The sequence below is a fragment of the Thunnus thynnus genome, chromosome 18, assembly GCF_963924715.1.
Source record: "Thunnus thynnus chromosome 18, fThuThy2.1, whole genome shotgun sequence".
NCBI classification, from domain to species: Eukaryota; Metazoa; Chordata; class Actinopteri; order Scombriformes; family Scombridae; genus Thunnus; species Thunnus thynnus.
Window position 1 is genome coordinate 16,904,658 of NC_089534.1, and position 24,234 is coordinate 16,928,891.

At 40.5% G+C, this 24,234-nt stretch overlaps 2 protein-coding genes and 1 pseudogene across 2 annotated transcripts; 2 read left to right on the top strand and 1 right to left on the bottom strand.

Annotated features, from left to right (window-relative positions):
* The first annotated feature begins 620 nt into the window (after positions 1-620).
* On the top strand, positions 621-12,736 carry parp1 (poly (ADP-ribose) polymerase 1). Its single transcript, XM_067572245.1, has 23 exons — positions 621-875; positions 2,809-2,971; positions 3,346-3,461; positions 3,683-3,897; positions 5,811-5,901; positions 5,991-6,107; positions 6,430-6,606; positions 6,730-6,892; positions 7,164-7,304; positions 7,415-7,654; positions 7,858-7,923; positions 8,009-8,141; positions 8,279-8,474; positions 8,568-8,696; positions 9,016-9,099; positions 9,283-9,405; positions 9,504-9,632; positions 9,758-9,856; positions 10,036-10,188; positions 10,319-10,446; positions 10,549-10,610; positions 10,903-11,017; positions 11,915-12,736. Exons 1-23 carry the CDS (start codon positions 753-755, stop codon positions 11,994-11,996), a joined length of 3,045 nt encoding a protein of 1,014 aa, XP_067428346.1. The 5' UTR covers positions 621-752; the 3' UTR covers positions 11,997-12,736.
* On the bottom strand, positions 3,945-5,773 carry LOC137169264 (adenosine receptor A1 pseudogene; annotated as a pseudogene).
* Positions 12,737-14,110: 1,374 nt separating the features above from the next.
* Positions 14,111-24,234, top strand: lin9 (lin-9 DREAM MuvB core complex component). The gene is made up of 15 exons (XM_067572453.1): positions 14,111-14,185; positions 15,069-15,101; positions 15,542-15,633; positions 16,715-16,828; positions 18,157-18,287; positions 18,669-18,794; positions 18,987-19,144; positions 19,799-19,932; positions 20,139-20,267; positions 20,790-20,891; positions 20,988-21,068; positions 21,165-21,290; positions 22,505-22,687; positions 22,947-23,044; positions 23,221-24,234. Exons 1-15 carry the CDS (start codon positions 14,155-14,157, stop codon positions 23,324-23,326), a joined length of 1,644 nt encoding a protein of 547 aa, XP_067428554.1. The 5' UTR covers positions 14,111-14,154; the 3' UTR covers positions 23,327-24,234.

Consider the following 24,234-nt stretch of genomic DNA (forward strand, 5'->3'; position numbering starts at 1 on the left):
TCCTAATTGTTTGTGCCTAAAAAGCATCAAAAATGTCTATTATTCCCTTCAAACTTTGCTTTTGTGACCTGGACAGTGATATTTTGAAATGTACCAATTTCCAATGGATAAATGGGTGAATTTGCACGTTTTAATTTTCATCAGAAAAAACAACCTATGAATCAAAATTAACATGTATTTATACTAAAGTTATACAAAAGTGACTACAACAGATTTAGAAGTGAGTGAGTTTTCGAGATTTACAATTATACTGTAAATCACTTTCATGAATCAGCCCCCAAACATAGTCTCCCATCATCGCATCTAGTGATTCATATGTTGTTTTTTAATGACTTTATGTGAATGAAAATGTGCAAATGTGCCTGTTATCAAATTAATATCGTTGTCCAGGATACAAAAAGCAAAGTTTGAAGGGAATAATAGCTATTTTCTATACTTTCTAGGCACAAGCAATTAGGATATAACACTTACTACCCGGGCAAGGAACAAAAAACAAGTAAAAATTTGTTACACAGTGAAATGTACAGTGAAGATTTGTAATTGCTGCTACTTTTGTCGTTTTGATGTGTGGAAACAGCGACAGAGTGAGAGCTCTTCACTGACGTCTCCTCTTTCGGCGGCGTGCGGAGGACGCGGGCTTCTCTCCTCTGCGTGTTGCGCTGCGCATTGATTGTTGTGGCTTCCTCGTCATCCGGAGAAAGTTCGCCTCACAGTCAGTCGATTTAAATTGTTGCTTTAAATACCGAACAACTATGGCAGACTCTCAAGAGGACAAGCTGTACAAAGCGGAATACGCCAAAAGCGGCCGCGCGTCGTGCAAGAAATGCAAAGAAAACATCGCCAAAGACTCGCTGAGAATGGCCATCATGGTGCAGGTAACTGAACGACGTCTGAATCACTGCGTCTCAAGAAACCTGCTCAGTTTTCTGCCTTATTACCACAGAGATATAATGTGGAAATTATGTGGCTTATCCGCGCTACAATGCTTGCAAATTAACTCATTGCACAGTGCGTATATATAATTTATAGCGTGGTTTCAGTTGTGTTTGGTTAGGCCCACGTTAGCATTTAAATGGCTGACATTGTCCATTGAATCTTGCTCACAAAGAGCCGTTGAGCCTTTCTCTCTCTCTTTTTTTGTGTGATCAACTTTTTTATTGTTCTTTTGCTTCAGATGCAAACAAAACACAATAAAAACTACAACAATACAAAACAAAACAAAACCTTGTGGCGACCCCCCACCTCCCCCACCTCATCCCATCCCATCCCCATTGATCTCCATATAATATATGCAGGACACAAGGATCCAAAATTTAGCAATAAAGAGGAACAGTGATTTCAGCAATTCCTTGATTTTTTTTTTATCTGCTGAAATAGCTCCAGCTCCATGCATCCTTGCCACTGATAGCTCCATATTAACTATATGAATGAATCCATTGAGATTTTCTAACTGTAGGTTTCCAACATAAAGACAGCATCTTTTTTTTAGCAGCAGTGATGCCAGTTAGGAGAATATGTGTATTCAAACATGTTAATTTCAATGAGGAGGTTTCATTTAAGAGTAGCACAGTGGGAGAGCATGGCACAGCAACAAACCCCACACTAAAAAAAGGCTCACATTGTTGCAACCCTTTCTGACGTCATGCATCCTGTTATCCATGAAAGTTAAGATTCATTGATTGACATGAGGATATGTTTTTTTTTTTTTTTTTTTTGGATGCATCTTGAGTTGGTGCCGTAAGTCTAGAGGTGTGTATCTAAGTTAACATCTACAGCCAGAAGCCAAAATGTCAACAAGCATCATTCCTGAGATGTGGAATCTGCTGCTGCCCCACAAATGAATTAATTTACTTAGAAGCTAAAGCTCCTTATGAGGCTGCACAAAATCAGCCTCCTGATTCATGGCCTGTGGAGCAGCTCCAGATTTCCAATCACTTGACTCTTCAAGCTGATCCAAACTCACCTAAATGAATCAGCGTGTTAGATCTCAAGTCGGCACGTGCACAGGTTCAATGAGAGGATTGTTTATTGCTTACAACATTTTAATGAATGGCCACATTTCACTTAAGTAATCAAATTTATAGACTATCAGTACTTATAGTATAGATAAATATGAAATTGAATACACAACTACATCAGTTAGTTTTTCAACCTTTTCTGTTATCCCTCAAAGTGTCATAGTAGGAGTAGGTGTTGATTATTGTGTCATGCACATACAAGTGCCAGTGGACTTCACATGGGCACCAAAAATACCATTGCAATAGTGAAACGTCTGTTCAGAAAGAACATAACATTACATTGCAAACAAAAAAAAAAGTCCTTGTCAAGATCTACAACTTTAAAAAACCGCTACAAAACAGCTTCTTTTACTAAAAGACGACTCAAGTCTTCTATAATCATCCAACTAGAAGGACTCATTAGAGATTAAGGACATGTTATAATAAAGATTAGCCTTAAAATCATCATAAGATAAGAAATTAAACATAAAATACACTTAAGTTTCAATCAAAGAACAAACATACCTGAACATAATTGTACACACAGAGAAGGTTTTATGCTATAGTTATAGCAATGATGAGACGATATGGTAGTAATTTAGGACCATCATTCCTTTAGAAATAAGAAACAATCTGTCCTAAATATTACTCTTATCTGTTTGAAAAAATTATTAATTCAAAATAAAGATTTCCCCTCACTAGTCCAGCGATATTCACAGTAAATGCCCAACAGCTCACTAGCATTTTCTAGTGAGCTGTTGTTCACGCTAAACATTATGTAAACATTAAACTTGTCCTCTTTGTGTTGCAGTCACCCATGTTCGATGGGAAGGTCCCCCACTGGCACCACTTTTCCTGCTTCTGGCAGCGAGCGGCGGCTCAGTCCACCGCTGACATTGCTGGCTATTCTGACCTCCGCTGGGAGGACCAGGAAAAGGTCAAAAAGGCCATTGAAAGTGGTGGAGCTGCCGGAGGTCAGTACTCGACTTTTAGCTTTTGACTTTAATTGTTAGGAGTTTGGTAAAACATCATCACGCTAAACAAAACATGTCTAGACTCTGTACAGTCCTGATGTGCCTGCATGGAGCAGGTCGGGCACATTAATTAGCTTAATGTCACCTCAGGCCTCTGGCTCCTTAATTGTAATAAGAAAGCAGATTAGAGTGTAACATTTTACATTCATAAGTAGAATATAAATGTGTTCATGAAATATGCACCGCCCTTCACATTTTTGATGACTTATTTGCTCCGATGAATATTAATGATCAGAAATCTTTCACTTGTGTTGTTTGTTTTTATTCCTGGATTGCTAATAGTTGATATGAAAATGAAAACTTGCTTCTTGTAGGTAAAGGTGACCAGAAGAGTGGAGCTAAAGGAGAGAAGACACTGAATGACTTTGCGGTGGAATACGCCAAGTCGAACCGTAGCACGTGCAAAGGCTGCGAGCAGAAAATAGAAAAGGTTGGTGGCCACCTTAATTTGCACACACCAAAGTTGATGTTTTTTTTTAGTAAACTTAATGGTTTTATCTCTGAAATCTGCAAACAAATTACATAAAATGGATCTTATGTGTGTACGCTATTTATCTATGACATAAATATTACATATTGTGTCGGTTTGATCATATTGGATTGTTCCAGTGTGTTACTAAAGTCTCTCTGATCCTCCGGCTTCTCCTTCAGGATCAGATTCGTGTATCTAAGAAAACTGTGGACCCAGAGAAGCCCCAGTTGGGCCTGATCGACCGCTGGTACCACACAGCGTGTTTTGTGAGCCGCAGGGAGGATCTGGCCTTCAAACCTGAATACAACGCCGCTCAGCTGAAGGGTTTCAACGCTCTACGGGCAGAAGATAAGGAGGAGCTGAAGAAGAGGCTCCCTGCTGTCAAATCTGAAGGGTGAGACGAGGAAGAAGGGATACAAATCTTTTATGCAGATTTGAATTGTACGTTTACATATAAGGTTGTGAGAACTTGTCTGTAGTTGTCTCAGGTCTGATGTGTGTTTCGGGCACCGCCGCCCGCCATATTTGAAGCCTCTCTGTCTCCCGTCGTCCTGCAGCACAAGAAGATGGCTTTAAAGGTGTCCCTGAAAGCTGTCATTGTGTAGGCATACAGGAAGGGGTTGACGGCAGAGTTTACATGTGACAGGATGATGGCGGTGAGCAGCAGCTTGAGCGGCACAGGGCAGTGAGGGCAGAGCAGCAGGAAACAGTTAATAATGTGGAGCGGGATCCAGCAGATGGTGAACAGGAAAAGAACCAGGAAGAGCGAAGTAGCCGTCTTGATCTCGCGGCGCACGCTTGCAGCCACCCTCGCTTGTCCCTCCCCTCCGCCGCTTTGCTCAGAAGTGATACGTCGCACCTGTCGCTTGACGGTTAGAAATATTTTGGCATAGATGAGAAACATGATGACGAGGGGCGTCAGCACACAAACGAAGAAGTTGAAGTAGACCATATAGGTCATGTCTACCACCAAGACAAAGAAGCAGTAGCCTGAATCAGGTGGAGTCTTGTGCCAGCCCATCAGAGGCACGAGCCCGATGAGAAAGGCCAGCAGCCACGTGGCGAGGATCACCAGCACAGCGTTGCGAGACGTCATCAGGACCTGGTAGCGGAGGGGCATGAAGATGGCCACGTAGCGCTCCACAGCCACGGCCAGCAGGCTGAAGATGGAGCTCTGGGTGAACATTATTAAAACGCTTAGCATGAGCAGACACAGGTAGAGATTTTGACGCGGTAAACCAATATCAGTCAGGACGGCGCAAGGAATGGCGATCGCGCCCACGCAGATGTCGGCGACCGCGAGCGAGACCAGGAAGTAGTTGGTGACGGTGCGTAACTTGCGGTTGAGGCCCACAGCCGCGCAGACCAGTAAATTGCCACTCGTGGAGAAAAAGGCGATGGAGATCTCAACCGCCGTGTACGCCACATTAGGGAAAACGACCAAGTCAGCAGGTGGAGGTGAAGGTACGGAGGAGGAGGTAGTTGAAGAGTTCCAGAAAGGTTGTAGGGAAGAAGAAGAGGGATGGGATAGGTAGAAAGTCACTAGAGCACTGGTGTTCTCCATATCATCCTTAAAAAGAGATATAAGATTAAAGTTAGACGTCTCAAATTTCACCGTGTAGACATTTAACTTCTTCAGACAATAAGATGCATGAAAGCAGTAAAATAACTCACCAGTCTACAGATGTGTTTTAATGAAAATGTGTCTCTCAAGAAGTTAAAGACCCCATCTGTGATATCCTGACAGCAGCTGTCCTGACACACCACACTTCACATTAAAGATCACCTCTGTCCGTGCAAGACCGGAGGACATTTTTATAGAATTCCCCATCCTCCCCCTTGATGTCAGTTGTTGTCCGATAAGGGATGTCTGTCATCAGACAGAGACCGACTGCAAGTGGACGGTCGTTAATAAAATGTGCGTGCTGGTGTGTGTCTGGCCTCATGGGGGGGGGGGCTGATGAATTTTTCTTGTCAGGGCAAGGTGAATGATATCAGCAGTGGCACTTGGGATTGTGGAGACATGTACCAGCGTGTGTGTGTGTGTGTGTGTGTGTGTGTCCATTAACTGATGTGGCCCTGATGAATTTGCCTAATGAATAAAGGTGTCAGATTTAGGCTTGTTTGTTCCGATACTAGGCTCTCATCCGGTGTCTCTTTTGGCCTCATTAGGAAGTTAATTTGGATGTTTTTTTTGTCAGAGCACCTCATTGTTCACTCTCCTTTTTTTTTATCCATGCAGAATTATATATTTAAAAAAAAAAAGTTTGGAAGGAAACTCTTTTGAACATCTGTTTGCTCTTACAGAAAGCGTAAAGCTGATGTGGTGGACGGAGCTTCAAAGAAACAGAAGAAGGAGGAAGACGATGAGAAGACAAAACTGGAAGAGCAGTTGAAGGTACTTTTTTTTTTTTTTTTTTTAAATTTCATATTCTTGACTGAATCTCAAATTATATCAACAAAACCTAACAAATTGTTCATCAACAGAACCAAAGCCAGCTGATTTGGGGAATCAAAGACAAGCTGAAGAAGCACTGTTCAACCAACGATATGAAGGAGCTGCTGATTGCAAACAGCCAGGAGGTTCCTTCTGGAGAGTCCAATGTGAGCAAGCCTCATTCTTACTAGGCAGCTTTTATTTCCTCTGCTAATAATATATTGGCATTAAACGAAATTCAGACAGACATGTTGAAGTGATTTAAATGTTTCTGTACAAGTTGGTATGGTTTCATTTAGCTGGATTGCATCACTGTAAGTTCATATTGGAACTGTAAATTCATGTTATGTGTTAACTCACTTAACTGTAGCTCTTAATTGTTTAAATGTATATGTGTAGTGACAGAAAATTATATGATCAAATGTAATTACTTTTAAACTTGTAGCTCCTGTTAGATCTGTTTCATGCTAAGTGTTGTTTAATTGACAGGTGGTCGACTGCTTGGCCGACGGCATGGCCTTCGGTGCTCTTGAGGCCTGTAAGGAGTGCACGGGCCAGCTGGTGTTCAAGGGTGACGCTTATTACTGTAAAGGGGACATCTCAGCCTGGACAAAGTGTGTGTTCAAAACTGCAACGCCCCTACGCAAAGACTGGGTCATCCCCAAGGTAGGTCACCTCGTTTCAGGACGACTTTGGCTGAGAATGAACAGGAGTCACGTTGTCAAGTCTGCAGAATATTCCGATTATATTTAACAACTTCCAATGAATTCTCCCTGCTTCACGTTTCAGGAATTCCACGAGGTTCCCTTCCTGAAAAAATTCAAGTTCAAGCGACAGGACAGGCTGTACCCCAAGGAGGCTCCCACCCAAACCCTGACCTCAGCCAAAGCTGAATCCCTGGCGAGTGCATCCAGCGCCCCCACTAAGCCACTGCCAGAGGGAGCACCTTCAGGTAAGTGAGGAGACCTAAAGGAATATGTTACTATCCCACAAATATTGACATAATGTAATTTATTCCCATTTTATATCCTATCTGTCAAAACATCTTATTTTTAACCTTGACTTTATGATAAATTAGACTGAAATATATCTGAAAATCTTAAATAAATGACTTGAAATGAAAACAAATTAAAATTGCCATTGTCTAAATAGTTGAAATACATCCATACAATATTATTGACATTGAAAAAGGATTTAAATATGTATACGTTTGTGTCCCACAGACAAGCCTCTTACTGGTATGAAACTGTTGACTGTGGGCAAACTCACCAAGAGTAAGGATGATCTAAAGGCTGCTGTGGAGGAGCTGGGTGGAAAGATTACCGGAACAGCCAATAAGGCGTCTCTCTGCCTCAGCACAAAGAGTGAGTGACCAGTCAACAAACTGATAATTAATATGAGGGTCAGTAGCTGCTCTTAGTTCCGTTGAAAAGCTTATTGAATCAAATTTGAGAATATAATTTGCATTTCACAGAGGAGGTGGAAAAGATGAGTAAGAAAATGGAGGAAGCGAGGGACGCCGGTGTGCGTGTGGTCTCTGAAGATTTCCTCACAGACATCAAGTCGTCGGGCAAAGCGCTCCAGGAACTGGTCTCCCTGCACGCCATCTCACCCTGGGGGGCAGAGGTCAAAGTGGAGGCTCAGGCTCCGTCTGCCGCCTCCAAGTCAGGAGCGCTGGCTACCAAGAGCACAGGCAGAGTGAAAGAGGAAGAAGGTAAAAGCTATAGAAATAAAATACAACAAATATTAAATGAAGATGTTGTTATTGCAGGTGTTTATGGATGTTGATGAAAACACTCATCTGAACTAATGCTTAAGAATTTAACTGCTCTTTGGTGTATATGTGGTCTGAAAATAGTCGTAACTTCAAGTTTATAAAATACTACTTTGCAAATAATTGCATCTACTTTATTACAGGTGGTAGCAAATCCAAGAAGATGAAACTCACAGTCAAAGGAGGAGCTGCTGTGGATCCAGATTCAGGTAGTCATGAGTGCCTTACATTGGAAAATCAATCAAGTCCTTTTTTCTCTCTCTCTGAACTTGTTTGATGATTCTGCTTTCTCAGGTCTGGAGAACAGTGCTCACGTCCTGGAGCAGAGCGGGAAAATGTACAGCGCTACACTGGGCCTTGTGGACATCGTCAGAGGAACTAACTCCTACTATAAACTGCAGTTGCTGGAGGACGATGTACAGAAAAGGTTAATTCACTTTTCTTTAGTTGTTGTCCGCAGGTTATTAAAATGCACTTTCAGCTCAGTTAGAAAGACTTCAGACGTTAACTTGATTTACAGTAACAGTATTTACAGTACACTGCCCATCTGTCATGTGTGTTTAGGTACTGGGTGTTCAGGTCATGGGGCAGAGTAGGCACAACCATCGGAGGAAACAAGCTAGACAAATTTCACGACAAGAACTCAGCCCTGGACAACTTCCTGGGTGTGTACAAGGAGAAGACAGGCAACAACTGGGGTGCCTCCAATTTCACCAAATATCCCAATAAGTTCTACCCACTGGAGATCGACTACGGACAGGTACGCACAAACACACGCAAAAATAGGAGAGGAGATATCCAACAGTGTGTTTTCTGTACCTGACTGGATTTTGTTTTTCATGTTACTGAGCAGGATGAGGAAGCAGTGAAGAGGCTGACAGCCAGCGCTGGCACCAAGTCTAAACTCGCCAGACCCGTCCAAGAACTGATCAAGATGATCTTTGACGTGGAGAGCATGAAGAAGGCCATGGTGGAGTTTGAGGTAAGACTTTTTCAGATTATTTGCAGATTTAATGAGTGTCAGAGAAAAAAACAGACAGATCAAGTTTAATTCCTTCAGCATGTTTTAGTTTAAACTTGCACCACACTATCCTGCTTTTTCCTTGCTTCCTTTTTCCATTATTAATGCACCTGCACTGTAAACTTGTAGTTACCGTCTCAATAAAACACCAATATTAAGCAAAAGTATAATATAAATCCCACTTTCTCATATAAGCAGCATGAGTTGAAGGTGATGATTTTTTTTTTTCAACAAATGAGGAAAAGTTTTAATTTAGTTCAATGTCTTTTCCTGTCTACAGATTGACCTCCAAAAGATGCCGCTGGGGAAGCTGAGTAAGAGGCAGATTCAGAGTGCATACGCTCTCCTCACTGACGTACAGCAGGTCAGTAAACAAACAGCACCTCCTGGAGGGCCGTTTAACCTTTCCGTTGCGTTTCCTGTTCCACCTACTTCAACACATTTCTCTCCTTTTCTGCCTTCCTTTGGATTAAATCGGACTCCTGTGAAGAAAAGAAAACGCTCCTGCTGATAAATGTGACTTTGAATATATTATTTCTTGTTCCAGGCTGTATCAAATAGTGTGCCTGAGGCCCAAATACTGGATCTCTCCAATCGCTTCTATACCCTGATACCCCATGACTTCGGCATGAAGAAACCTCCACTTCTCAACACTCTGGACTACATTCAAGTAAGGACACACATACTGTGCAGTTTTTCTCTTGTTTTGTCAGTGTAGAATCTGAACACACAAATGGATTTATAACATCTGCATACATCACCGTGCAGGCTAAAGTTCAGATGTTGGACAACCTGTTGGATATCGAGGTGGCATACAGCCTGCTGAGAGGAGGAGCCCAGGACAATGAGAACGATCCCATCGACATCAACTATGAGAAACTCAAAACCAAGATTGAGGTCAGGAGCGTTAACACATGGATAATGTGCAAGATTTTGCATATTTTTCTCTAGAATAACGCTCAGATGGGCAACGGATGAAGAGATCATGTGTGGAAAGATGACGTGATATGTTTATTTCACAGGTTGTTGACAAGGCCACAGACGAGGCTGAGATCATTATGCAATATGTTAAGAACACCCACGCTGCTACACACAACACTTACACACTGGAAGTGCAAGAAGTAAGTCATTTTTGGGAAAAAACGGTTTAAATATGACAACCCCTTCGTTTAAATATATGTTGCAAATACTTATAATTACTGATTCTGCTACAAACGTTAGGTCAATTCTTCTGTCTAACTCTGTTTTAGGGCATGACTTATCAATTGCTTGTATTTCCTGACTTTTTCTCGTCTTTTAGGTCTTCAAAATTGTTCGAGAGGGAGAGCAACAGAGGTATCGCCCCTTCAAGGAGCTACACAATCGCCAGCTACTGTGGCACGGCTCGCGCACAACCAACTACGCTGGTATCTTGTCTCAGGGTCTTCGCATTGCTCCGCCAGAGGCCCCAGTGGTGAGTTTTTGTTGGTAACCAGATGATGCATCCAGATTTGTTGTTAATAACAACAAATTAATATCTGTCCTTAAATAATTTTCATTTGCTCCTGTTCAATTACATTGCTATTTTTCTTCCTTTTCTCTAGACTGGTTACATGTTCGGCAAAGGTGTGTACTTTGCTGACATGGTGTCCAAGAGTGCAAACTACTGTCACACCTCTCAGTCAGACCCTGTAGGCCTCCTACTGCTGGCTGAAGTTGCCCTCGGCAACATGTAAGTGACCGTCTGAATTCTTCAAACAGAGCCTAAATATCAACCTTTTCTTGTTGTGGTGATGGTTTAAATAAATGGTGTCTTGCTTTGTTTTTTATGCAGGCATGAATTGAAGAAGGCCTCTCACATCACAAAACTACCTAAGGGCAAGCACAGTGTTAAAGGTGAGAAACACTATGACTCACTACAGATTTTGTGGTAAATATCTTATTAAAAGTAAAATGGAATTTGGTTTTAAAGGTTTTGTTCATGTTCCTGTTAAAACACAATCTTGTTAACACAGTAATTCAAGATAAATGATAAAGAAGTGCTATGAGAAGATCAATATGTGTTATTGAGTTAATTAACTCTGTCATTATTAATGCAGTACATGTGGCAACTTAAGTGCTTCTTGATAATTTGAAGTATTGGTTTCCTCTCTGCTTCAAACCTTCATTCTTTTTTTTTTTTTTGCAGGTTTGGGTCGAACTGCTCCTGATTCAAGTGCTGCCGTCACTTTAGATGGGGTGCAAGTGCCTCTGGGAAAAGGAGTCCATACTAACATTGATGACACAAGTCTACTGTACAACGAGTATCCTTCAACTTTAACACTCACCGTCTGGTCCATGAAATTCATAATAATGTTGTTAAATGGCCTCAAAATAATAATTTAATAGTAGTTATAGAGATGTGCAGAGTCCAATAGTTAGTCAGTAGATAATGTACATGATGGTTGAGCTTTCATTAATGAGCTTTTAACTTTAATATTTTACCAACTTCTCACAACTTGACACCTGACATTAAACTCTGTGTTTCTCTTCTGATTTCAAAATTAGATTGAATCTTGTTCACGTAGGGAGACGTCTGTTCTGGTATTCATCATAGCTTAACTTTCCATGTGAAAAGTGTTCTTTTCTAACCTTATCATGACGGTCACTCAGAGGCACCAACTGTGTTTCATACCCGCATTAAATCAGCTTCTGTGGCACTGATCTCGACATGTGATAACCACTGAGAGTTGAGTTTAAAATGGGGCAAAAATAAAAAGAGGAATTAAAACATGTGAAAATAATCCACTAAACCACAAGTGTTTACAGACTGCATACTCAGCTGGTAACAGTATAATCAAGGATCTTTTGCTCAGCGTTTCATCGGGTTTATACAAACGTGCAACGGGCTAAAGCCTTAAATACCACTTCAGACAATCAATATAGGTGCAAACGTCTTAAAAACAATATATAAAAACACCTCAGAGCAAAAAATAAAATAATAATAATAATAATAAAGTGAAATAAAATAAAATTTGGTGTTGCACTATCCTGTCTAAGATTTAAGATTAACACTAGAGGGCCATCAGTGTTATCAAATTCATGATCTCTTACCTTGAATCATCTGTTTTTATTCACCTCTCATGATGTCATGTGTCTGTTTTCACTGTTGGTCATATTATCTGTATATTCCCTGTTGTCCTTAACCACCGCTCCCCCAGGTACATAGTGTATGATGTAGCGCAGATCAACATGAAGTATCTCCTGAAGGTCAAGTTCAACTACCAGACGTCCCTCTGGTGAGAGAGAGAGGATGTGTCCGAACCCTCTTCAGTGAAAACAAAGACCACTGTCACCTCCAAATGCCTGGGCTTCATTCTCTGCAACAGAAGATGTTTGGCAAAGGAGTGATACTATACCATGCTCTACAATGGTCATTGGAAATCTCTAGTCACTTTATTACGTTTTCATCAGGTTTACTAGCTGATAGCCTTCCTTATTGTTGCATTAGGTACTTGCATACCTAAATCACAGCTCAGTACAGTGGTTGAAGCATACACACTTTCTACATGGAAAGGTTTTGGTTTAGAAATAAACTTCAGAAAATGTTAGTTTTCTGTCTCACAAGTGGTCATCTGGAATTTCAGAAAAGTGTTATTTCTTCATTCTTTAATAAACCTGTAGTAAATAAGACATAGTACTGCAAAATTTAGGAAGTACTGCAAGTTTTTTTTGCTGACATCCACACACCAGTGTTTATATTTTGCTAGGGTTTCCCAGAATAGCAACTAAATGGACGTTTTGTAGACATCTGGGTTCAAAGATACTGTAAAAGGGTTTGACATGTATATATTTGTTTTGTTGTCTGTCTCTCAAGCTGTCTTCCTTGCAGAAAATGGAAAAAAAGTACAGAAAAAAATGCGGTTAGTGTCTACGCCAAGTATTCTGTAAAAGAAACCACTGCCATGTAATATGGTACATTTTTTCATAGTTTCTTTTCTTGCTTACGTCAAACAAAATAAAACATTCAAGGTTCTGAGAAATGTCATGTTTAATATTCTGTTAATTGTGTGTTGTTGCACTGTATGTTTGAACATTTTGGGGTCTGATTTCTATTTAGGAACAAATGCATGAAAAGTGTATAAAAGCAATCAGGTACTTTATTGATTCCCTGTAGATAATTACGTTTCTCCTGTCCTAAGGTCATAGGTCAGGGTCAGCCACTGATGAGTTGTCCAGAAATTGGTGGGCTTACTGAAGGACTTCTGCAAGATGAGAGCTTGCTGATACATGGCTGAGTGGTTAACCACTTGTCAAGTCAATTTTATGAATGTAGCCCAAAATCAGAAACCCAAAATGTCCTTCAAAGGGTTTAACAATCTGCAAGCATACAACATCCTCCAATTTCTCAATTTGGATAAGAAAAAAACTCCCATAAGCCACTAGACATCTTGCTGTCTACTAGATGATACATCCATGGTGTATAGACATGGGAATTGTTATTACCATAAATGCTGTTTCTCATGAAATCTACAAACTTAGTGGAGTGGCTTAGTGGTAATGTGGTGCTCTGTATGACTCTGCCCAAAACAGGTTTTGGGTTTGTTAGTCAGGGAGTAAATATTTAAAGTCTCCCTCTACTCAAAATATGTTTTTCTTCTTCCTTCAGTTGGATGTTTGAGCTTCACTGTAAGTGCAGAGTTTGACACTAGAAGGCTGTTTTCACATTTATCTGTTGAAAGTGGAAAGTTGCCTTGTGCTCCTTGGAAATCTGATTTTAAGGGGTGGGCCTATGAGTATGATTTATGACATCACAAATAGTTTGGGAGCCAATCTTGGTCCAATATTCAACATACACAAGTGTGATGTGGAAACTTGAAGCCTCCAGTGCACATTTACTGAGAATGGTCTTTTTAGTTAAATGGGAGACATCTTGTGTCCAGCAGTTCAATTTTTTAAATGAATAATATTTGCATATTCATAGATTATGCATTTTTAATGAGGGAGAAGGAATAGATGTGATTTTAAGGATTTAAAAGTAGTAATACATTTTTGTGGAAAAAACATATAAGACACACATTATTGTTCCAAGCAGAGAATTTTTTCATGTCTGGAAGGGATCTTTAAACTTGAGCAAAGCACTAACATCCTTTTCCACCGGAATGAATGAAATATCAGAAAAATTAAACCTGCAACAGCAGTAATTGAAGTGCTGTATGAAACAATGGAGGGATGCTGTGATTCAGTTTTCCAAGCATTTCCCTCAACGTTCAATATGGAAAAGTTGGATTAATATTAAGTTAATTTGATAGTTAATGTGAATAAATGACACTTAGTGATTTCCTACGCATCGTTTGGGCAAATTAAAGGATTTATATTTCTCAAATCGCCCTCCAGTTAACGTCCCGACCCAGAATGCAGTTTGACAAGGTCTTTGAAAAAGCGGCGCGGCTAGTTCAAGATGGCGGAGATGGACCAGCTGTTAGACGAGAGTGAGTAACAACACAAATTCAAGGAGTTTTGCATTGTAAACACGCAACCGTCCCGTGGTGATGAAATACATATTTGGTTATAAATTACCACAGTTGTTCGTGTAATGAATATTGTAAGTTTTGGGCAGAGCTCATAAAGTTATTTTTAGACGCAAAGAGATGTGACCGGTCTGTCCAAGTCAGCTAACGCTTGTTAGCGGCTAACGGCGGCTAATGTTGGAGTTGAGCAAGTTACTTCAGCTCAACTGGGTAAACAAATAACGTTAGCTTAGCAACGAGCTAACGTCTGCTAACCTTAGGTCATTTCAGTAACAACAAAAGGGCTGCCACAACGCCTCTACTGTCAAAAATACACACGGTAGCTACTAGCTGCCTGTTTTGCTTCGCATAGTTTTTTCCCAGTCTTCCGTGCAACCTTCCATATTATATTATTCATCGTTAGTTAGCGCTGGTTAACGTTACACGGTAACGCGTTGTCTATCATTTTGACATGGTGCTTAAGAGAAACCGACTGAGTTAACCGGCCGGCAACGTTAACAGCTTGAATAACACACCCCACTCGATGTGAACGTAGTTAACGTAACTAAATATAGTGTAACGTTAGCATGTTTAGCACATTTCTTCCATATGATCTGTCCAGCTGATGCTTGACAGCTCAAACTGGGGGTATAGGCCTAACTCACTGCGCTAGCTACTGTATATTTTACTCAAGTTCCCTGGCTGGCTAATGTTTAAAGGACACTCTCATAGACGTCAGCAATTTGCAAACGTTTATAGGGGTTGCTCAAATAAACGCATTACATTGAATTTACTCGTGCAGTATTTTTTATGTGTGTGTTTATCTAATGCCACTAATGTAACCCAATGTGTCATCTCCCTCTAGGCTCTTCAGCAGAGGCACTTGTCAGTCTAAAAGGTATGTGGGCAGTTTGGTTACCTATTTTCCTGTACTTGCGTTCTTGATACTGTGTAAGTACGCTGAGTGCTACTGGAAACTGTCAAATTTCTTGTATGCCTTCACCAAAGAAGACAATGCTGATTTTGAGCTGATCTGCCTAAATGTTGACTTATACATGAATTTTATTGCCCATCTAAAGTAGTCAGGAATGTTGAATCCTTCATTGGATTAGACCCTTCTCTATGACCCTCTATAATTACAAGCTTATGCTGACAACCCACACTTCCTTATATTTGTGAATGACGACATCTGGGATACTGTAGAAGTAATATCCTTAATCTTCTTTGATTAGCAGATAGTTTTAATTCTGATGTTTGATTGTGAGTATTTTTCACTGGGGTCTTGTATCTGTTGTTGTCCTCACACCATCTTGAATACATGCATTGGTTTTCCTACAGAAGGCAGTTTGTCCAACACTCTGAATGAAAAGAACAGCTTCCCGAGAGCTCACAACACCAGGGGACGACATTCCTCCCTCACAATGGACACGGTAAGAGACATACTGACAGTTCAGTGTCAGGATTAAAACTTGAAAAGGTGACGCATTAGAGGAGCTTCAGTCACATATTATGAATGCAAAGCTTTTGTTGAGACAGCAATTAAAGTCTCTGCTAATACAGTGCAGCCCAGTACTGCAACAACAACATAAACCGTAGCTTCAAAAAAGATCATACAGTGGAATCATTACAACTCAAAAACAATCTAACAGGTATTGTATTGAATTGCGTTTAAAGTATAAGTCATAGTGATTTTGTCCACCCTGTGTTACATCACTAAGATGTTTAATCAGAGCATGTGGTCAGTTTTTGGGAGAAAACGTGCTTTTGAGCCACATTTAGTCCATATCAGTCTTTGTTTATACATGTTTTGGCTAAAAGAAGAAATACTCTTTGAAGCCGTCACTGATTTGAAGCAAGGAATGAAAGAAGCTGATGTTTTCAAGTGTATGAATTGGCATATTTGCAATGTTTAATCTCCAAATCACTGTAGAAACATGGTGGGTTTTCTCAAGTCTTAAGTTTTGAATGAAATTGTTTGTTACTCAGTAATTAAGCAGTTGTTGGATATGGAAGTGTTATTCTGCAGATTGATCCAGTGTATTATGGATTATATGGTCGCTGTAAAGCATTTTCTTTGTGATTGTCTTTTTCTATCTGAATAGTCGACATGGTGTGAAAATGTGCATAATTTTCACTTATAATAGCTGCAGAGTAGCATGCTGTGTTCTCCCAAACATTTTAAACCTTATGATGACACCAACTCTCCTTAATTAAAAAAAAAACAAACGTTGTTTCCACCTATGAATGGATTGTGCTTAATTCAAATTAAGGGAATCTGGTGTGTATCTGCAGCATTGTATTGATTAAATCTAAATTTCTGCATACAGACAGACAGAAATTAGAGCAACTAATGTGGTTCTTCTACTGCATGGAAGTTTTCTGCTGGTGTCCAAGCTTTCTTTTTGTCTTTAAATCAATTTCTTTCAAGTAACACATTAATGCTGCACACGTAGATTTGTTAATGTGTTGTTGGCACTATTCATAAACTCCAGGCAACATTTGTCCTTCCAGCCCACACGGAGCTCAAAGAGGAGCCGTTTGTTTCGGGAGGAAGATGAGCAGCCACAGCAGCGTCTCCCCTCCAGATCCCCTCGGAGGAGCCAGAGGGTCACCACCACACCACAGGTAAAAAAAAAAACTACACACCATGAAAGTGTTACATAGTGAAAATATTGAATAATTTGTCTCCTCCCACTCTCTCACTGCTTCTGAGGGTGGTGTTAAAAGTGTTGGAGAGATAATATTTGGCAGACACCAAAACATTACTTCATAGAGCTTGTTTTGGTCCCAGAAGTCACTTTGTGATTGTGTGTGAGCTGTATGAGGTTGTGGATGATCTACAGGAAGTATTCAACAATTGCCACTGAGTCTACCTGTGTGGCAAATTTGCCACTGCTTATGAAGGCCGTGATTTAAGCAGGCAGAAATGGTAATATCTAGTTTATGTGGAACAGGACAGAGTCAGTGATTGGTTCCAGGTCTGATATTGACCATTTATTTACATTCTTAATTCAGTCATTCATCACATTACAGCCAATTCTGCCTCTGTTATCTCCATGTGAAACTCACAGTACAGAGTTAAAGAGTCTAACATTTATTTTTTTAAATAGGTAATTATCCTTGGTATCCTGAACAACAACTTGCTTGCTTGTTAGTTGTTATGTATAGTTAATCTGTCCACTACACTGTGACTGCATCTTGCAACAGGAGACATGGTAGGATAGATAGGATTTACCTGTTAGTCTCTAGCCTTAGTGTCTATGTCAGCATTTCCAATAGTGGATTTATTATAAGGTTAAAAACACACTGAATGTGATGAGGCTGCCAGGCACTGTAATAGATTTGACACTTCTCATAGAAAATTAATTGACAGCAGTAGCAACCTCCAGCTGGTAGCATTCTATGTGGTTTTTCTACTGGTGGTTTGCTAGTAGAAAGCTTTTAATGTCAAGTAGCAACAGTATTAAGTGCTTTGTCAGCAGCAGTAGCTTAATACAGCAGTAACTGCTTCAATGTAATAGCGAAACAGGGTTTATTAGAAAACAATGAGGCTGCTAATTTGTTAAATGAAAGTATGAGACTGACATGGAGTAGAATTCAACTCCATACATACCATACTCCAAACAGAATTTACAAAGCCAGTGAGGTGCACATTGTAAGCCTTTTAAAAATGGTGCTTTGTCGCTAGACACCTGCTTAAGCACACATGTTGAGCCACTCAGTTTATGATGATGATTTCACAGCTCTGATGCAGACCCAAGAAGTAACTGATGGACCTAAGAGTGCACCAGTTGCGGGAAATGACATATCGTGTCATAGTGGGAGAGTAAATGAGAATTTATTTGAACTAAAGGATAAATGTTACCTTACTTTAGGCATCTGTTCTGTTATTTTTCAGAATAACTATGGAATGAGTGTGGAATGACTGTTGTTTTAATGATGTTTCTTTGCAGAAGTTTTCTAACGTGGTGACACCTGATAAGAAGGCATCTCAGAAAATAGGGCTGAGATTAAGAAACCTCCTAAAGCTACCCAAAGCTCACAAATGGTGCATCTATGAATGGTTCTATTCCAATATCGACAGGTAAAGTCTCACTTTCACTTTCAGAGGTTAATAATTCATTTTGAATAGGTGAACATAAAAACAAGATGGAGGAAATTAGGCTGCACACACACAAGTGATCTGAGCTCAGCTCACCACCTGGCTGAATGCACAGTCAATGCCAGTAGCGAATCAAAGCTAATACATCACACATCATCATGTAATTTATCTACTGTTTATATAAGAACTGTTAAATTAATCCAGAAGAAAAGCCCTTATATTGAAATTAGACTAATTATATCCCTGGAAACTCTATGACACCTCAACAGTGTTCAAGCTTTTGATCATCTGTAATTACATTGTTTATCATACATTGTTTTGTCATCTATTTCTCTCCTAAAAGACCTTTATTTTCTTTTCCAGACCTCTCTTTGAGGGCGACAATGAATTCTGCCTGTGTCTCAAGGAGTCTTTCCCCAACCTGAAAACAAGAAAGCTGACAAGAGTTGAGTGGGGAACAATCAGGAGACTGATGGGGAAACCCAGACGGTACGCTGCAATCTTTATGCTTATGCCTTCACACATTTTCATTCATCATGTTTGTCTTTATTCTTCTCTGATATTTTGTAGTATGTGAAACTATTTTCTGTCTATTTTTCAAAACAGTTTCCTCACAAAGAATTAGTGTGTAGAGGTGAAGGTCAATGCTCTTGTGGCACTATGTTCTGTTTGCCCATCCAGGTGTTCATCAGCGTTCTTTGCTGAAGAGCGGACAGCACTGAGACAGAAGAGGCAGAAGATGCGCCTGCTGCAGCAAAGAAAACTGTCTGACGTGTCGACCTGCAAAGATCTTCCTGATGAAATCCCCCTACCACTCATCATAGGAACCAAAGTCACTGGTAAGATGACTGATATGGACATGCACTACTGTCAGCAGCTGGGAATTATCATCGCAGTCAAATGATACCCAAAGTATCCCTGTTAACATTTCAGTATTTGACTGATATCTTCCTAGCAGGTGAAACTTTACGATCATTTTCAGCTATGCAAGTGGCACGGCTTGAGGGGTGGCAATGTCAGTCTATCAGTCAGTTGGTCCACCACTTTGCTCCTGACAAAAATATCTCAACAACTGTCGGATGGATTCAGATGAAATTTTGTACAGACATTCGTAGTTTCCAGATGACTTTGGTGATCCCCTGACTTTTTGTCTAGTACCATCATGAGCTCCACATTTATGTTATGAGTGAAATACACAAATTGTTCTCTCAGATAAATTGTAGATCCCATAACCTTTCCAATAACACCATCATCAGATTTAATTTACACTTTGTCCAATACTTAGGTTTATGACCAAATATTTGCAAAAGGAATCACATTCACATCAGCCTCAGTTGTACTATGTGTTTAGCTCTAATTAAACTAATGGTAGCATACTAAGATGCTAGCTTATTGGCAGTCTCACGGTGCCACAAGCATAGTAGTAAACTCTTAATCTTGTTTTCCTGTTATCTAGTGGGTTCTAAATGGCTTCCCTGTGCCTCTCTCAACAGCTCGACTCCGAGGTGTCCATGATGGGTTGTTCACAGGGCAGATCGATGCAGTTGACACCAGTGCTGCCACCTATCGTGTCACCTTTGACCGCAGTGGCCTGGGAACACACACTGTGCCTGACTATGAAGTCCTGGTAAGACTCGCATGTTACTTTGCCATGTAATTCATATCATTCTGTTTGAGGTTATAACAACATGAGTCTTTTTACCATATACAAATTACAGTGCAGTGTAACTAAAAATGATAATCAAGAAATTGTCAAAATACAAAGATGTACAATAGTTGTGAGGATTTTCATAACACATTTTTAAGCATCTGGTGATGATTGTGTTTTTCCAGAGCAATGAGCCCAATGAGACCATGCCGATTTCAGCCTTTGCCCAGAAACACCGGACGACACGGTACATGCAGAACCTAATGACTCCGCCTAGAGGGCCCTACCCGTCCGCTACCACTCCTGTCCTCATGGTACTGTGACCCTACATTTAATGACAAATGTACATGTGCTGTTTCATTACACCTGGTTGTGAGTAGGTTTATCTAGCTTCTTGTAGAGGCAGCCAATCATTTTGAGAAGGTTTAGATCCAATTGTCTAGTACCTTTGGACCATAAATGTAGGCATGCAAAGGAATATTTAGACGTGCTAGTCAGTGGAGGGATTTACCATATACTGTAAGAGCAGTTCAGGCAGTGCAATCATGTCATCATAGAAAAGGTTTGGGTTGAAAGACATAAAGCTTTCCACAACACAAATCATTCAAACCTTTATTCTTGTGTTATCTGCCACACCTGTACTCTTTCTCTCCTGATACCAACAACTGCTTCAGTTTGAGCCTCAGTCCGTAAGGAAATGTATAAAAAGATATTGAGCAAATGACAGAACATCAGTGTGTAAGTGGTGAGCATCCTTCTGCAACTACAGAACCACTAGGAAAAACTGCATATCTCTTACTTAGTTAAATGATCCCATTGTCCATTTTTAATGACAGGACAATGACCCTCTTATCAACCAATCACCATGGAGGAGCAAACTGACCGGTGCTGAGGGAGATACTCTGGGAGGATTTCCTGTCAAGTTCCTGGTCCAAGTGGTAAATATTTCCTTTCCAATTGATTGTTAAAAGCTGACATCGCAAAAGTTTTATCAGTTGGTTCTAACAAAATCTTCTACTATTTTTGTTCCCTAGACAAGGCTGTCCAAGATCCTCATGATCAAGAAAGAGCACATCAAGCACTTAAAAGAAATGAACACAGAGGCAGAGAAACTGGTACAATCAACACAAGTCTTTAAAAATAACGCTTGTAAATATGTGACATGCAGACATCAAGCTCACCTCAAACTATTTGTGTGTTTTTGTGTTCAGAAGTCATACTCCATGCCTATCGACCTAGACTTCCAGAAGCGATACGCTACCACAGTGCTTGAACTTGAACAGCTCAATAAAGATCTCAACAAGGTGCTTCATGAAGTTCAGCAGTTCTGCTGTGAGGTAAGTCACCACTAACTATTGTCACTGAAGCTAAATACAGTTAAAGGTAAAGTCAGTGATTCTAATCCAATACACTTTTTGTCAAATTCAGTGAATATCTCCCCACGTTCCACTAGCTGTCTGTACTCTGTGCGCTGAAATAAAAATCCGGTGTTCATACACAGCTTTGCCTCTGTAATTGGGGATGTAAACACAGTGGCTCGGAGCGAGCCACACAACACTACTTTAACCAATCAGCAGCAGGGGGTGTTCATGCTAGTGCACAGGACAGTCATCAGAGCAGCTGTCTGTGTGAGGACATGACTGTCTCCTGTCTCCAGCACCTGTTGAATGGTGGGGGAGGGCTGGCGAACTGGAGAGAGAGGCCGTGACCAATTCACCTAAAAAGTATTTTCTCACGGAACAGATACCCTTCCATTTTATTAATCTAACCCTAACCCTTGTATCAATCCACTCTGAATCTGAGACAGTCTCACGGAGACCCCCCACGGTTTTTTACGCTCTTAGTCTGTTTCTGTCACGTTTAGTGAAATGTAATCTGAGCAGGCAGCTGTTTAAATCACACAAACATCCCGTTGTATATATGCTTTCAACTTATTATCCGTATAAATGAATTGATTTCTTCCCATGGAGCCGACATGCAAACTATTTTGGCTCAGTAAATTTCTGCTGTCAGTCAGCCTGGTGAAAGCAGTTTGTCTGGCCACTGTTCTCTCAGCTCCCAGGAGCAGCAGCTGACAGACGGCTGCTTCTGTGGACAGAGACGCTGAACGTAGGTCAAGTAAGAAGTGGGGATGCTGCAGAGAGGGTGGATAGACAGTTGTGCTCACATGAGAGGGTTTTTTTTTCTTTTTTTCTCCTGCTCGTGATAATGTGTGTGTGAGAGGAACAGAAGTGACTCCACAGCTGACGCATCACTCTGAATTCCACCATATTTCTCTTTTGGTTGTTGCCTCGGCAATGCGTGTCCATGAATTTGGGGGGCGGGGCTTCTGAAGAAGCACGAAGGGAGGGGTGTGTTTGTTTGGGTGTTTAGTTCAAATATCAACAATCTTTCTCCAGAATGACTGACTCTACCTATAACGTATGGTTACCTGCAATATTTTATGTCCTCTTCTGATTTTTCTCACATCTCACTTTCTTGTCCACCTTGGAAAAAAATGAAACATTGAAGCCTTGTTTAAGATATAAATCTCCAATATGTGTCTGTTCAGCTCGCTCCGGATCAGGGCATGGTTCCAGCTGACCATCCCACCGAGCTGCGGCGGCGTTGTGAAGATGAGGCCCAGCAGATGGTACAGCAGAGCAACTCCTTGAAGGACGGACAGCAGAGTGTGACAAACCCCAGCCTCACACACCTCATCTCCCGTCTCACTGCTCTGCTGCTACAGATCAAGGTAAAAGATATATAAACACTGAGCTGCTGTCAGCTTTCGTTCCTGCCAACAAATGTCCTCACATACGTTAGGGTTTCTGATTTTCTGTGATGAAAACAACTTGTCAGTGAGTTAATTCTGCAACATATTTATGGTGGAGATCAATTTGGCAGAAACATCAATTTGTTAATAAGTGTGATGTGAACTTTCTTCAACACCTTTTTATATGCACACTAAAATATAAATAATATACTAATACTCTGATAACCTGTTGTTTCAGTGTTTGGCAGATGGGGGAGACCTGAATTCATTCGAGTTCAAATCCCTAACAGACTCCCTTAATGACATCAAGGCATCGATTGATCCCTCCAACCTCAGGTAAGTGACCCTGCTGTGTTTCTATCTACACCTCTGCAGTCATGATTCAAACTAACATGGTGTGACTTATTCATAGTTTTGTATATGTTTTAATAGCTAACCTGATTAATGAACATTATTCTTTTTCCTGTTATTACCCTAATCACCTGCATCATTAATAATCTCTATATTTACAGTTGCTTCCAGAACAATGTCGAGATCCACGTGGCACACATCCAGAGCGGCCTTAGTCAGCTGGGCAATCTGCATGCATTCGCTGCCAACAACACCAATGCAGTCTGAGCGCCTGCATCATCCTCACAACACGCAGGTTCACACACACATTTAAAATCGTCTCTTGAGATGGTGCTTTCATCTGAACTGTCAGAGGACTGAAAACAAAAGGCCATGTGGATGTTGTGGACCACCACTGTACAATCTGAATTTGGACGTCCCAGTGAAAAGGCTCAGAGTTCAGCCCAGGTTCCTGAAGCTTAGCGCTGATGGCAGAGAGGATGTCATAAGTGTTTTACCCACCAATTTTATTGTATGAAAATGTTTGTGCACCCAATTCAACTCAAACCTGAAAGAGTCTTTCACTATTGCCACAAATCCACATCTCCAACCTCTCAATGGTTATTTATTGGTTTCATGTGCCAAACATCGATTCTTACAGTTTTTATAGTCCATATTTATTTATTTTTTTGAGTAGGTGTGTATGGTTTTGAAACAATATTTTGCTATCTCTAAAGTTTCCCCCTGTAAGTGTTGTGTTCTGTTGCTCCACTGATGGTAAGCACAGGGGAGGCTAAAGAATGTTTTATAAAATTGTTTATTGTAGATAATTGTACAATATATCTGATTATTAGGACTATCGTCGACATTTCTGCTGTGTATTCAGAAATGGCTTTTGTAATTTTGTGTGCACTGAAAAGAGATTTTGGTATTTTTATAAAAGGAGAACTCTGGGGTTTTGATGCCTTTTACTCCCTAAAATGATCTTAGCGTTTCCACATTTGGCATGGCTGTTGCTGCAACCTCCCCCCCACACTAAGCCTGCATCACTGATGTGATCCTAAAAATCCAAGTCAACTGTTTTTTCCTAGAGAATCTCCTTTTTCAGTTTTGTAAAGTTGTATATGAGAGTGCCTCAGGGCAATTGTATATAAATGTTCCTGTCTTTTTATATTAAACATAATATTGCAAAGCTC

Excerpts from the sequence above, each read along its gene's own strand:
- parp1 (XM_067572245.1), top strand. The coding sequence starts at position 753 with ATGGCAGACTCTCAAGAGGACAAGCTGTACAAAGCGGAATACGCCAAA. Across the intron at positions 10,447-10,548 it reads GAAGTTGCCCTCGGCAACAT|GCATGAATTGAAGAAGGCCT; the intron begins GTAAGTGACCGT and ends TTTTTTATGCAG. Across the intron at positions 11,018-11,914 it reads ACAAGTCTACTGTACAACGA|GTACATAGTGTATGATGTAG; the intron begins GTATCCTTCAAC and ends CCGCTCCCCCAG.
- lin9 (XM_067572453.1), top strand. The coding sequence starts at position 14,155 with ATGGCGGAGATGGACCAGCTGTTAGACGAGA. Across the intron at positions 14,186-15,068 it reads GGACCAGCTGTTAGACGAGA|GCTCTTCAGCAGAGGCACTT; the intron begins GTGAGTAACAAC and ends ATCTCCCTCTAG. Across the intron at positions 23,045-23,220 it reads ATTGATCCCTCCAACCTCAG|TTGCTTCCAGAACAATGTCG; the intron begins GTAAGTGACCCT and ends CTATATTTACAG.